Genomic DNA, 15,487 nt, shown 5'->3' on the forward strand with positions numbered 1-15,487 from the left:
AATCCAAGAAAATGTGACTCTTCAATAGCAGCCTCTTCCACCACCTATAGTGCTGGAATGCTCATCCTTGTTTACTATACATGCATGCACATAGAGCATTATCAGTATTCAGTACTAGTAGTCATGCTTTCTTCACTGAAGAGGAAAGACCAGCGAAAAATACTTTGTCCTTTTGAAGAGCTGGATCAGTGTCAGGCACCACTCACCAAAAAAAAAAAAAAAAAAAAAAAAAAAAAAAAGACAACCCACACACAAGTGCAATAAGCATCCTAAATGTCAAACATATGTACGGCATCTGTATCTCTACGAACATACATACATCACGTGCAATACAATGCATACCCTAGACCCCTTACATCAGTGAGGGCAGGAAAATCCCAGCTCATTCCAGGGATGACGGGTTTTTTTGACAGAGAGCAGCGACTTAAGGCAAAGAGAAGCGGCCACAATGCTGCTGTCCTTTGCAAAGCTTCTCCCTGCCTGGGCTAAACCGCACTCGTCGTTGCTCACAGACTTATTTATTTACGACAGACAATGAGGGCACGATGCTGCGTGCGAGCACGGCGGGTGAGCCGCCCGAGAGGGTTCGAACGGGCCAGAGGCACTTGTACGTGAAAATAAAAGCGGTGAACTAGGAGGCAAGCGCCGCTTGGAAGCAGCATCCTGGCTCCTCTTCGCACTCTGCCTGCTCTCCCCGAGCACGCACCGAGGGAGGGATTCCCCACCCACCCACACGCTGCCTCCCTCCGTGCAAGGCTGCAGGGGGTATAACCCGGTTCCCTCTTGGATCCGGGCCCGGAGGGAGCCCGTTACGCTCCTGCTCGCCCCCGCCGCCCCTGCCCGCCCCCCTTCCCCCTTCTCACTTACTCCGGTCTCCGGCTCAGGACGCCTTTGCCGATGGCCTGGGGGGTCTTGTGCTGGAGCAGCGCGGCGCAGCAGCCCTTCTCCCTGCCGTCCTTCTCCGCCGGGTGCTGGTGGGGCTGGAGAGGGGGGTGCTGGTGGCCGGCAGCCCGGCCGCCGCCGCCGGGGCCCGCCGGTGCCTGCTTGCCCGCCGCCGGCGGCGGCGGCTGCGGCGCCGGGAGCTGTTGGTGGTGCTGGAGCGGGTCGGGCTGGCCCGGCGGCGGCGGGGGCTGCTCGGGCGGGGGGCCCTGGGGCGGCGCGGGGGCCGGCGGCGGCTCGGCGGCGGCCGGCGGCTGCTGCCCGCGGAGGTTGCGGTTCTCGGTGCTCAGCTCGTCCAGCCGCCGCTCCAGCTCGTCGATGCGCTGGCGCTGGGTGTGGATGAGGCTCTGCTGGTTCTGCACGATGGCGGTGAGCTCCTTCAGGTAGAGGACGGCGCGCACCGGGTTCTCCAGCAGGCTCTCCATGCCCCGGCCGCCGGCCCGGGCCCCCCTGCCCGGCCGCCGCCGCTCCGCCGAGAGCGGCGCGGGCTGCGGGGAGAGGAGGGGAGGGGAGAGGAGGGGAGGAGGCGCCTCACCGCCCCGCGCGCGCGCAGGCCCCCGCGCGACCAACGGCCGCTCGCGCGCCCGCGCGCGCTCTCGCGCCGGCCCCTGCCCCCGCGCGCCACGCACGGCGAGGCCGGGGGAAGGGGGGAGGGGCGGGGTCTCTGCGGCGGGCCCCGCCCCCCGGCCGGGCCGCGCAGGCGCGGGAGGGGGCGCGGGCGGAGGGCGGAGGTCCCCTCCCGCGGCGGCGGCGGCGGCCGGGCCGGTCCCGTCCCTCCCGGGGCGAGCTGGCGCGGAGGGGCCCCGCCGCCCGCCCCCACGGCCGCGGCGGGGCCGCGTCCGGGTCGCGCCGCCGCCCTCCGCTGCGGAGCGGCCGGCGCTGAGGGGAGCCCGCGGCGGGAGCGGGCCGCGGCGGCGGGGCCCGGCCGTGCGCCTCTGCGGAGCCCTTGGCGGCCCCTCCGGTACCCGCTCTCCTCTCCGGTACCCGCTCTCCTCTCCGCCCCCAACGGCACTTGCAGGTGTTGCTGTTCTCGGCTTTCCCCAGGGTGACTTAGTGGTTTCTTTTTTTATTTGCAAAGGGACTTGAATACTCGTGGCTGGCCTTGGCCGCCTGTTGATAGGGGTGCCGCTTTCGCTCTGCCTTGCCAGCATGCGGAGGGCAGGGCTGCCTCTGAACCCCCGGGCAGGGGTTACCGAGGAAAATGGATGTTAGAGGAACCTGCTGCTTCCCTGCAAGTGTGTCGCTCCTTCCAGTCTTCGGTGCCCTGCAGGTTCTGGGGAAGAAAACTGGGAGTTAACTGTGGAGTTTTGCTGGGGGCTGGGGAGGCAGTGCCCGAGAAGTGAGCGGCAGGGCCTTTGCTGTTACGCTCCATGGAGGTTTTGTTCGTTTCTCAAGAAACGCCTTCCCTTGCCCTGCCTCATCCACAGCTTTCGGAGATTGCAACCTTAACAACCTTGGGTCTGAGAAACCACCCGTGTGCTGTCTGTTATATTCATCAATGAGTAACTGGCTAAGGGTAATGAACTTACTTTTAGGAACTCCTGTGTAGATCCGTGAACAATTTTGATGATTTCTGTAAAGGGCAGAAAAGTGGCATCCTTTCCAGTCACTGTGGGCGCTGAAGATCCAGGAGGCGTAACGAGCAGTCAGACCTGGTTTTAGGCAAGCGTGTCAGCAGATTCAACTGAGGGTACAAAAGGTGCAAGACCACAGAACAAAACACAACTGTTTTTAAGTAGGTGATTTTGAGTGTAGAGCTACTCTTGTTTTCCTTTTTCAGATCAGCAAAAACTGCACCGTAGCAAGGATTTCCTGAAGTGAGGAACCGAGCAATGTAATCTCTGTTTCAGATGAGCTGAAAAAGTGTATTTCCAGTTCACAGATAGCCCTGGGAATGTAAACTGATGCAAACAGGATCACCAGGATTAGAAGCTGTTCACAGACTCCTCCTAAAAAAGAACTGCTATTCACAGTTCTCTTGCAAGCACTTAGAGATGGCTTGGGGATCGTGAAACACTGCCATATGTCCCCCTGTGTGTTGAGGGAAGACCCCAGAGTGAACTCTAAGGAGTAAGAGCATTCAAATCCCACACATTTAACGATTTTATTGGAAAGTTTTAGGGGAGATCTCCCTCTGTCTCATTGCCTAGGGTGTCATTAATGTCTTGTGATGGTAGATTGACTGAGCAGGAACTGGCATTATTTAGCAAGGGGAGAGATGGTTGTAGGGGAATGTGAAAAAAGGCTCACGCAGAAAGACAGGGGAGGTGAAAACACCCAAGCTATATTTGGGGAGGAGTGGAAGCGATCGTTCGGGAAATTGTGCTGGTGTGCTGTCTCCTTTCAGAGACACCACTGAGCAGCGTCATTTCAGTCTTGCCTCACAGGAACAGAGTCCAGGGGCACCAATGGAAATAATGGGCTTTGGGCATTAATACATTCTGTGAAACAACCAGGGATGGCTATGGGTATGCTCACGTGTGGACGTACATATGTATGTACATACACACACACAGAGCTACCTTGTCCTTGTTAGGAGAGACTTCAGGCAGAAATTGTTTATCTTGCAGAATAGAGGAGGCTGCTTTAACTCTTAAGTTAAAGAGCACAAGCCCTGTGCAGAGTTCTGTCTTTGCAGTGGGCATCATGTTTCTTTGCAGCTCAGCTGGATAAAAGTGATGAAGAAATCAGGGTCATAGACATCGTACTGGCCTCTCCAGGTATAGTCAGCCAGGTCGTGGCATGTATTCTTAAGGGAATACTAACTAAAAAGAAAAAATCATCCTGGTTTGGATGATTGGGGATGGGGCAAACCAGCTTGGAATTCTTATGTCAGGTGCTTGAATACCTATCAGAAGATGTGACTTTTACTGCATGGAGTGGATCCGATACATTTGTTCACTTTTTCTGTGCCTTTAATTTGGTTGACCAGCCTCATTGGCCTAGTTTCTACTAATAAATCTTTGTCATAAATTAAACAGAGACCTACAGCCATGGATTGGTAAGGTAAAAACACGCAGGCTAGGAGAATAAGAAAGAAACCCGTTCTCTGTGCAGGTGTGGTGACTGGTGGACAAAAATGGTAAGACCAGCCCTGACCTTCCAGGTTTCTACAGAGAGCATGTGCCAAAGGAAAATGCAGCAGAATGCTTTTGTGCCTAACATGAAAAACTATGCAGGGATCTCCTTACAAATCTTCAAGAGGTAATAGAGTTGCATAATCCTCCGTAATAAGAAAATTCACTGAAGACAGCGCATTCATTCAGGAGGACTCTGAAAGGATATCAGAAGAAACTGAATGTCTTCTTTCACTCAGTAAGCAAGAATCCTGCATAGCTAGGAAACGCCTCCTCTTTTATCCAGCCATCATTGTGTCCCTTTGATTATGCTGCTGCAATACCTAGCATACGTCGTTTGCAAAGCTCTGCACATGAGTGAAGTAAGCGTCACTGTTCCATAGAAGGTGAATGTTAGGATTGTAGCCATCGGAAATAGGGAAACAGGGACACAGAGTGGTTAAATGACTTGTCCAAGGCCATGCAGGAAGCCGGTGGGACGGATCGTTGGCATTTAGCCCAATCTTCAGGCCATTAAATGCTGCTGCTTCTCTGTTCAGGAGAGATGATATCTAGAGGGAAACAATGGTGAAGATGAGGAAAGTATGAATTCTGTTAAAATTATTTTTGCCATATATAATTTGTTGGCATTGTATTTTTCAAAGTCCTGATTCTTTTCAGTCCATTCCAGAAAAAATAATAATGAATAATAATAGATTAATTATGCTATTATGGAATAAAGTGCTTCCCTTATCCACTTAGCAAGGTGCTTGGGCATTGCACAGACAATTACAAATAAAGTGCAGCAGTAGTAATTAAAATAAGCATGCATTATAAAAACAAAACAAAATGCAAATGAGTCAAGCCCCAGGATTTAATGGAAATGTCTAATACTATGTGATTTAATTTTATATTTATTTAGCTATTTAATTCAGTCAGAGGAGAGTGAATCCATAAAGAAGGGTATACTAATAAGCATACACGATAGGGAAGATAGTAACATCTTCAGGTGTTTCATCTGCAGAAAAATTTTCACTGCAGAGTGTTCTTACAACATTTTCTGAGAGGTCCTAATCCCACTTTAATTTGCAACAGCTCACTGAAACTTGATGCGAACAAATCACTCCAGCCTTTTGACAGGTAGAGACTTCCCATGTTTTTGCATTTGAAATTCTGTTCAAGGCATTTTCCTCCTCTCAGTTACACTCCATCTCCTCCTCCTGGACAGGGGCTTCTCACGGGAAATCCGGGCAGCCTTCTCCCTATTTCTTACGTTTGACCCCATTCTCCTCCACCTTCCATGCCCAGGCCTTGCACGGTAACAACTTGCTCCAGGTAATTCGGTATCTAAAGTGCTACCAGTTTGAGATGCAGGGCATATAGCTTAGGTTCCCAGCTATGATTTTATGGTCTTATTATCATAAGCTTATGAGCTTATGGTAAGGGTTTTTATACTTCTGTAAGATGTATACTTCTATTGTCTTTCTTTTAGGAGAAAGAGAATTATATACAAGCGCACCTGAATGCAAACAAAGATTATTGGTGTTCAAGGTCAAGTCCTTAGTACTCAAGGAAAGGCAGATTTAACGTTGGCCAACCCACCTTAATTAACCTAACGTTTTCTCCCCTTCTTCCTGTCTTTCTCAAAACCGTGGCAGAATCTCAAGTGAAATCCCCACAGCCAGTGTTTCCCACCGGATCCATTCTCATCCAGTTCTTAAGAAGTATACAAGGAAGTATACAAGAAAGCATAACACAAATCATATAAAAAAGACAGAATTAGAGTAAAAGATGGGAGGGAGGAGATGCAAGAATCACCGTCTTGTGTTGCCACCTTCCATTCTGATTTCTGGGGGAAGACGGGGCATTTTCAGCCCCACCTGGAAGTAGGCAGCTGCTTGAGTAGAGATGCTCAGAACTGCTTGCAAACAGCCTACAGACCAAAAAAATTCTGCAGGAATTAGATGAATAATTTCAAAATAGAGGATAGAATCAAGACAATCACAATGTACTCATGCATAATTCATGGATGGGGAAAAAAATCTGCATCTCCTGAATGCTTCTTTCACTCAGGCTTCTTTTCACTTGAGGCCTCATCCAAAACTATTCAGATCAATGAGAGATGTTTCACCATCTTGAGTCTAAGCCAAGTCACTGTCTACTTACACCTGTTAAACAGATGGATAAAATGAAGCTACGACCAACTAAAGTGCGTTGCCCACGATCACACAGGATGCCACTGAGGGTCTGTAATTAGAAAGCGCTGGAGTCAACAGCAGTGCTCCCTCTGCTTCAGATGAGGACTGAGTAAAGGCGGGAGGAGTCCTCTGGCATCTTCTACCTCAGTCCGGCACCTAAAAGCCAGGTGGCATGGTCTGCAGTCCTACCTACGCTCTTTAAACTGAAATCTGCGACACGGTGAACTCTCTCTCTCTCTCGTGTTGGGGCTGTTGAATTGTTAATTCATACTGATACCACAAAATCAGAAGCAAAGGGAAAATATCTTGTTCTATAAATCAAACATAAAGAGCTGAGATGTGGTAAGGACAAATACTTCAGATTCTTTCAATGTTGTTGGGTTTTTTCCTCTTCAGTGGCGTACAGCTAAGCTGACATATAAATATTTTAAAACAGCTGCTCATCAGGAAAAAGGTACAAATCTGTATTGTCGCCTTAGCTGAGATGTGCAGTTTTGACACATTTTTAAATCTTGACTGTATTTGAACTGTGCTATTGCAGCCTTGCATTATTTACTGCAAATTAAAAGGAATCAAGGTCCCTCTTTAGAATGCACTTTCCCTTTTGATGTTGCTAAATGTTGCATTATCTCCTGTCTTTTTCATGAAATTAAGCTTTGACCACTTAATTGATTAATTCTAGAGAGCAAAAGCTACACAGAGACATTTTCTTCAGAGTCAGTCAGGTTTTTGTTTGAACTGACAGTTGTTCAGTCTTTTGTAAATACTGCGGTAAAATGAAAAAATGGAATATGAGCTTGATTCTCCGAATCTTATCTGACTAGTTCCACTGAAGTACATGGGGATTTTCAGGTGGGACAAGTTTGTGTGACCAAACATGTTTGTTTGATTTCCTGTGTAAGATACACAGGAAAAGAAAAAAAAAAGAGAAAAAAAAAAAAAGATAAAAAAAAAAAAGAAGAAATGGTATGAAGTTAAGTCTAAACCCATACTCCACCTAGAAGCTTTTTCTGCAGTGGCAGAGATCAAATACTGTCAAGAAAACAAAGAACACACATGAAGAGTATACATTTTAGCTAAGGCTACAATATACCATTTTTCTGATGAGCAGCTGTTTAAAATATTTACATGTCAGCTTAGCTGTGTTCCACACACACAAGAAGGTAAAAAGAGAAGAGGTAAAAAAAAAAAAAAAAGAAAGAAACTGAAGTATTTGTCCTTACCACATCTCAGCTCTTTATGTTTGATTTATAGAACAAGATATTTTCCCTTTGCTTCTGATTTTGTGGTATCAGTACGAATTAACAATTCAACAGCCCCAACACGAGAGGGAGAGTTCACCTTGCTGCCTATTTCCGTTTAAAGAAGGTAAGACTGCAGACCATGCCACCTGGCTTTTTGGTGCCGGACTAAGGACGAAGATGCCAGAGGACTCCTCTTGCATTTACTCAATCCTCACCTGAAGCAGAGGGAGCACTTGCTGATGACAGACCTTCCGTGGCGTCCTGTTTCACCTTGAACCTGTGGCTTGTTTGGTCCGTGCGCCTGTTGTATAACAGGGGTAAGCAGATGCTGACTTCTCAGGGAAAATAAGGCCAGGACAAATCAATAACGCATCTGGCCTGACGTGCTACATACCATATAATCTCATGCAGCTACTGAACCTGGAACATGAGTTCAAAACATCATCTCTCAAGAAATACCTCTGGTACCCCTGTGAAGATAGCAAAAAGTAGAGCATTTGTCTCATTCCTTGATATTTTGTCACTATAGTTAATCTCCGTCATTGTTGACAAGTTGGAATATTTTTCTCATTTGAATTTATCCTTTTCACTTTTCAGCTCTGAGTATTTATGCCATTCTCCACTAGCGTAAAGAGCTCTTTAGTCCTAAAGCTTTTCGTTCCTTGAAGGTGACTGATCAGATCACCTGATGATATTATTTTTAGCAAGCTAAACGGACTGAACTTTTTAAATGATGCAGTTTTTTTAAAACTTGGATTTTTTTTTCTTTTTTGGCTTTTGAGGTAATCCGTCAGACTGGCTGATACGCAGTGTGGTCCAACTAGAGGCAGGCCAAATATTTGCTGAAGAGGTCGCTGCTCAGATGTGTTCCTGTCTCTTGTTGCTCATTATTTATGGGGTCAGGCTTCTGCTCAGGTTAACCTTTGCCTTCAAATCTGCTTACAGACAGGATCCCTTGTGCTCAGACGTGCCGACTTGTGATGAATATTTCTGTGTTCTATTTTGGTGTCTGAAAGCATTTCAAGGAGCAAATGAAGAGACCAAGAGGATCCTGTGACTCAAAACCAACAGAACTTGCTCCAGACTCTTCTTTGAGGAACACGGCAGAATTGCTTCAGACAGCTACCACCATCCACATTCCTGCAACTGACTCCATGCGGTCAGACCTCTGCCTGCACAGCCTCTTGCAAAGGACACAAAAGACCGCTCTTTTGGGGAGGCCCAGATGTAAAGAGCAGGAGATAGGTCAAATGGTGGCAGATCACAGGTCTAGTTTTTGTGTTGCATGCATTAGCTTAACATAAGGTTAAGGTCTGGGTGCAAGCCATTCTGTCTTGTGAATCTTCACAACTGATGGGATTTTGGCAATGGTTGAAGCCCACCTAGTGACGAGGGAGGCAGCTGAAACCTTACAATATTTAACTTGGCCAGAGAGAAATTCCCCACTGATTTGCTGGCTACTATATTTGCCTGTCTCCCAGGTAAAAGCAGCCTAGCAGACCTTTTCAGATAGGAAGCAGAAGTATCTTCTCAAACAACACTACACTCATTTTCTAAAGGGAAAAAAGAAAAAAAAATCTCAAAAGCTCACAGCAGCACTGCTCTTTCTTTCCATCCCATGCAGAGATGACAGCTCAGTTACTCCTTCCCTCTGCAGCACTCTCTGCAGCACGCACCTTGGGAAGGTGGAGAGAGAAATGGCCAAGGATAAGGGGTCTTGTCGCTGGAGGGAGGACTCAGGAGCCAGAAGCGGTAATAGTGGCTGGATGGTGGGGAGAGAAGACCGATGTGAACTGGGAAGCACGATCCATAGGGAGCCCATTGAGAACTGACGGGGGGCAGGGGACTGAGGACAGATGGGCTGTTAGCCATTGGGCTGGGCAGAACTGAGGCAGGGGGAAGGCTGACGTTTGGCCTGCAGGCAAGACTGATGTGGAAGGTGTCGAAGAGAAGTGAATGTGCAGAAGGAGGCAGAAGGGTGTGAGGGCAGGAGGTATCTGAAGTGCTTCTCAGTAAACTGAAGAGAATGGCTGAATATTTGTTACAAAGACATGCTGAGTATGGTTGAAAGGAAACCTCAAAATTTGAAAGTTAGGTTGAAATCCACTGTGTAAGACTTTAAAAGCTTATAAATAACAAAAATCAGATGCCTAGGAGAGAGAATTACAGTGGGAGCAACACAAAGTGATACTTTCCCAAAATATGCTTCCAACCAGACTGCCTGAGTCAGAGGTGATATCCTTGCATTAAAAAAAAACTCAGTAGTTTTCTGTTCTGTCTGTTTGGCTGGTCTCAGCCTTGAACCTGTCTGAATTTTTAGCATTCACATCGTCTTGTAGCAGGGAGCATCAGATCTTTGCTCCAGCTCTACTTACCTAACACTCTTTCCATGCGCTGCTGAGGAACAAGGACAGCATCGCATACCTGAACGAGGGATCAAGGCCACACGAGCAAACAGAATCCTCTCTCCAAAGATGTCACCGTGCAGGAGCACGCCGGTACCTGGGGCTTGGCCAAAAGACAATGCTAGTCTTTCCATTGACTCTGTCTTAGTTTCAGGTCTGCATCCTAAAGGAGCCAGTTATTTGCTGATGTCTTAAATTATGATTTGTTTAAAAGCTTCCCATCTGTTCAGGTTTGTACTCTGTTTCATACACATTTAAATTGCTGCTGGATGGATGTGGTAGTGATGATTTTGGAAACATTCTCATTGTTTTTAATTTCTTATGTGCTGTGTTTTTTACAGGCATCAGCACAAAAAGGCAAAACACAACCAACTGTGACAGAATATATAGAACAGCATGAGCTGCCTACAGATAAATGAAAACAGTCCAAAATAATGGAGACCAATGTGAATCATGACCAATAAGCATATTTGTAATAATAAACATGTCATCTGTGTCAGATAAACAATGCACAAATATTTATTAAGATAACAAACAGATTATTAATAAAGAGACATCCCAAATTCAGATCACGTCTTTCAGTCCTAGTAGATATGGATTAGCAGCCAAATCTGCCAAAATAAATCTGGCACTCTCACAGAGGTCATCATACCTAAAAAATTAAAAAAAAAAAAACAACAAAACAAACACGAGAATACAAAGGAGAGAGCAAACAAGCATTTTTTTCCTTCTACTAGTATGACATAGTTTAGAGAGATCAGGCTGCATTAGTGCTACTAAAGATGATATAAGTGTGATGATGATAAGAAAAAACTGGAGGCAGGGTTGAGGGAGAGGCTTCCCCTGGTAGCTGCAGTTCTGACCCCAATCCTATAAGCTGCTCCAGGCAAGCAGGTGCATAAGGCCTCATTTTGAAATCGGTGGGTTCAGGCCAAGCACAAAAATCTGTCTAGCCGGAGCATCAGCCTGCAGTTACCATTTACCTCCCTTTGCCAGTCTTTCAGATTTTGTTGATATGGCATGAGTTTTGATGTCATGAAAAAATGTGACAGAGTATTTATTCTTTGACTCTGGTGGTTGCAGAATGAAGCCAGTCAGTTTAAAAAGCGAACCAAAGTTAATTTTCAGGAGGAGCTAAATAAAAAGTTGTTTCTTAATGCAAACCTGGCACTAGTGCATCATGCAGGTGATGGATGTGCAGTCCTGAGCTTCTGGAAATGGGGAGGTTGAGGTTGTAGCAGCAGTGGGAATTCTTCTATAACATACATTCTGTATGCTTCACAGCATAGATTTCAGGACATAAACAGTAGTATACCAAACTGAACAAAACAGGCCTATAAAATACTGAATGTGACTGAAACAATGAAACAACATTGGTTTTGGCATTAATTTGTTGTATTTCCTTGCCTTCTATGAAGGTAATGGTGCATACTCAAGGCCAAGCTCCTGCTGCCTCCACACGGATATATTCAAAGAAGGAAAGGAGGAATTCACAATGTGACAGTCTGCCTGTCCTGGCCGGGTCTCCACAGAGGAGCAGGAGCAAAAACTACCTCATCACTGCTAGTGCTGGTTCAGATAAACCCAGGGAGTTACTGTGACGGGAGCCCAAGTGGAGATGATGTTCTGGCTACTGCTGGCATTTTTACCACCCACCATGCTAATGAACCCTCTTCATCCTTGCTGGCACTTCCAGTGGTGTCACTGCTGCTTCAGCTGAACTGGTAGGTAGCCCTGATTGGAACTTGTCCTGCTTAAACAGCTACGCTGTAGCCAGCAGACGGTTGGTTCACTGGGCTCCTGAAAAATTAAAACCCTCTCTTAGGGGTAACAGTCGAGCTATGTAGAGCTAACGGCAAGGTTCACTACATGCTTTCAAAGTCAGAGAGTAAAACTCCCATTGACTTCAGCGGCAGCCAAGATTTCACCCTGCGTGACGTGGTGCTTTTCTAGTGGTTCTGGAGTAGTGGTGAATAGGAAGTACTTTGCAGTGATAGAGACAAGGTGGAGTATTGTGCCACAGTTTGCATGACTATAGGGAATAAAGCCTAAAATAAAATCGGGAGCTCTCAACTGTACATACCAGCCAGCACAATAAGAAGTAGGTGCTGCCCCTACTCCCCACTGGAGCTAATGCCATCACTCCCAGGCCAATCTGAATTTTAAGGAATATTCTTGTAGCTGGTTTATATTTCCATTTGCCTTCTGATAACTCCTACTTACTCATTTTGAGGTACCCCAAAAAAATTCTCCTCTTCCTTTATGTTTATATATTTGGATCCTTTCAGATATCCTTTCCCACACGCGGCAGTTGTTTTGTGAAGGTCCCCCAGTCCTTTGACTCTTTTCCTTACAAGTCAGCTGCTTGCTCCTAATGCTGTTTGACTGACCTGTCCTGGCCACCTCTGTGCTTAGCCTGCATGCCAGAAAGGGCAAGTCTGTAAGTCCCCCGCACCGTACACGGGCACATCCACAGCCGCCCGCTTTAAAGGCAGGAGTACCCCAAGGCTGTGCAGGCAGAGTAGACCTGCGCTGCTGCCTCACCATGCAGAGCGGGATGCAGCTTGTCTTTAGCAATCCAGCTCAGCGCCTATGCCTGGCAGCAAAATACTCGGACAAAAATAGATAGAGATGCCCCCTCGAACAAACCTTTTTCTGGGCTCAACTCTGATTCTCTGCATTCAGCAGGAAATTCAAGGACATATTGATGATCCATATAGATTTGAGAACACGTCTTCCGTTATGGACTGAAGCTCAGCCTGAGCCGACAGGTTAGGAGCTTGGCTGTGGTCCTGTCTTCCTTCCTGCTGAAAATTCTCGGTTCCTGGCTCCCTTTAGTGGATGTGCTCACCTACTACCAAAGGCCATGCTGAAATGGGCGTAGTGAATTGTTTGTCATAAATTGTTTATTTGCCAAACTAAACATTCAGTCAATGCAAAATTATTTGTGAATTTGAGACATACTCACTGAACATTCTGGACATTTAAAACATGAGGACAATGTTACAGGAATGATGAAATGCTTCTTTCCGATGTGTTTTAAACAAATTGTTTGGATGTCCTAGATGAAGTCGTAAGGTGGTAGGGACAGAGGGGAGTCCTACACCATCACCCAGCTACCATCCTTCTGTTCAGCAGCTCCTGGTCAGGATGCTCACACGGACCATGACGGAGCGGTGTCACGTGCCACAGAGGTGCACAAATGTGGCCCGTTTCTCAGGGAAGAGGCTTTAACATTGGAGCAGAAGGCGCATCCCCTTCCTGCTCTCCAGTTTGCATGAAGCTCCCCAGACTTGTGAGTTTTGAGGGTGTTTTTTTTTTTTCTAAGCCCTTTTTCTTCTCCCAAGAACAGGGAAAAAATTAAAACCTGGAATAGTTATTTATTGGTGCTTAACTTCACTATTTTTTTAAAGAATGAGCTATGGAGTTTAGCTAGCACATAGAAGTACTATTAGAAATATTTATTAAATAAATGCACTGGTTTTATTATGAAACAATGATACTGTTAAAATGGATGTTGTGTTGCACACAATATTTTTTTTACCTCTCTCTAAAATGGAGGGGGGGAATGAAAAGCTGAAGTGGGAGATATATATCCTACTGCTTTGTAAATGAAAAGGAAGATTATATCTGTAGGTCTTAGAAATAGAATTAAGTAGGGACCTGATGTTATAATACAGATGCAAAATAAATTCATGTTTCTAGAGAAAAAGCTTGTGAAATTAACATGGCACCTTGGTATATAGTTATTACAAGGCAGTTAATATGGCATAATTTTAAGGACCACCAGGAAATTTGGCCTGCAGCACAGAGGAATTATAATAGCCTTATAGGGTAAGTTTGAAATGAAATAACTTCATGGGAATACTTAACAGCAATAGAAAGCATTTGAAAGATTGAAATGCAAGTGTAATTAATGTCACTGGAAATGTTTAACATGTATTTCACTGCTCATTCAGAAAGAAAATATTTCAGGTAAGAATTTCAATTTCTCACTAGATTTCCAGTTGAGTAGAAATTGGAAAAACATCTCTGAAGGTGATGCCTAGGCTATTCTATGAATCTAGTCCCTTGATTTATTGCATATACCTGGAAAAAAAATGGCAGAAGTAAAGTCAGTCCCAACCAAACAAATAGCAAATAATTCACCCTAAAACTATGGAGATTTTATTATTTACCAAAGACACTGAAAACAGTGTTTTGGGGTTGACTTCGGAAAAAAAGCAGAGTTTCATCTTTTGGTTCAACAACTGAATCAAATAATCAATTATTCACACAACCCAGCCATTTGAACACCCACTTAAATCCTAAAATAGGAACTTGCCATTGACAGCAAAGAGTTTGGATGAACTTCTTCTCACAGGGGTGAGTCTCATTCCCAGGGAATATTGATTTCTGTTATTTAGGTTTTATATTTGAAAAGGTGAAAAATTGTTTCCAGCTTGAAACTAACTCTGTGGGAACAAGGTTTTATTAAAGGATTTTTTTCTGTGCAAATTTTTCTTTGCCACGTATTACTTAATTTTCTGAAATATGCTTCTAGGAGGCAACGTCAAAAGTACAATTAAATGGTGCAGGACTGAGTCCTAATTGATGGTGACAATAATTAAAATGAATTATTTCATGAAAGCTTTTTTTTTTTTTGCTTTCACCCTTCATTATTCTGTTTGGAAACAGATTGTCCTAAAATGGATAGAGTGTCCTGCTGTCACTATTTAGACAAGCATTTGTCAGTAGGCTCTTAATATATACTAATATTTTCAGCAGGCTTTTAATAGACAATCTTTCTCTCTCTCCTGTTATATTTAATGCTAATCTTTAATGTAGGGTCTTGCATCTCTTTTCATGCTTCTTTTTTACTAACTTTCCAGATATATTCAGAAATCCTCTAATTTGCATCCAGCAATGACTTATGTCTTGAAGCATTAAAATGTACATTTAAAAACACTGAAGCTAATGTATTAAACTGATAAAATACTATTAAAAGTTCCTGGTTTAAATATACATGATTTGAAAAATAGGAATTTTTAAAAGAGCAGTTTTTAAAAAAGGAAGAAATGTTCTTGAAAATTCCATCTCTCTTTTTTTTTCTTCCTTTAGGAATTAAAAGTCCAGAAGATTAAAAAGAAAAGGCATGTCCAAGGGAATGTAGTGAATTTTCATCAGAACGCTGACATTTATTTGAGCCTTTCAGAATGAAAGAAAAAAATTAAACTTCAGGTTTTTTTGAAACAAGGTCTAATATTTAGCACCCACATTGTTCTAAAGGAACTTAATGGAGGTGGTCAGAATCAAAAGAATGTTCACGATGACTTGCTAAGATGGTAGCTGGTAGTTGTAGCTGGCTCCTTCATCCTTGGGTTAATGTCCTCTTCACGTGGCGGGGGGGATTAGTCAGCTCGTGACAACTCCTAGCTTCGTTACAGCAACGAAAAAGTGGCTCAGCAATGGGGTTCATGGAGAAGTGGAGAAGGTTTGGATAGCTGGGTTTTGGTTTGAATATGCAATGGTAACTGGGATCGCATGGCCAATAGCTGGATGTTTGAAAGTGTTGCAGATTCTGTGAGTCTTGTATGTGTTGACTTTAAAATTAAACAAGTAGTTTGTGCCTGTTAGGAGCATAGTGAAGTGGACACCTTAGAATA

General features: G+C 45.0%; 1 protein-coding gene across 1 annotated transcript in view; it reads right to left on the reverse strand.

The window, feature by feature from the left end:
* IQSEC3 (IQ motif and Sec7 domain ArfGEF 3) overlaps window positions 1-1,364 on the reverse strand; it is a gene marked incomplete at both ends in the record, with an annotated part of 102,624 nt that extends 101,260 nt beyond the window's left edge. The window contains one exon of the mRNA XM_082308907.1: window positions 868-1,364. Coding sequence (XP_082165033.1) covers window positions 868-1,364 — 497 coding nt within the window. The remainder of the gene's footprint in view (window positions 1-867) is intronic.
* Between the last annotated feature and the right edge of the window lie 14,123 nt (window positions 1,365-15,487).

Source organism: Platalea leucorodia (assembly GCF_965183815.1).
Source record: "Platalea leucorodia genome assembly, chromosome: 4".
NCBI lineage: Eukaryota > Metazoa > Chordata > Aves > Pelecaniformes > Threskiornithidae > Platalea > Platalea leucorodia.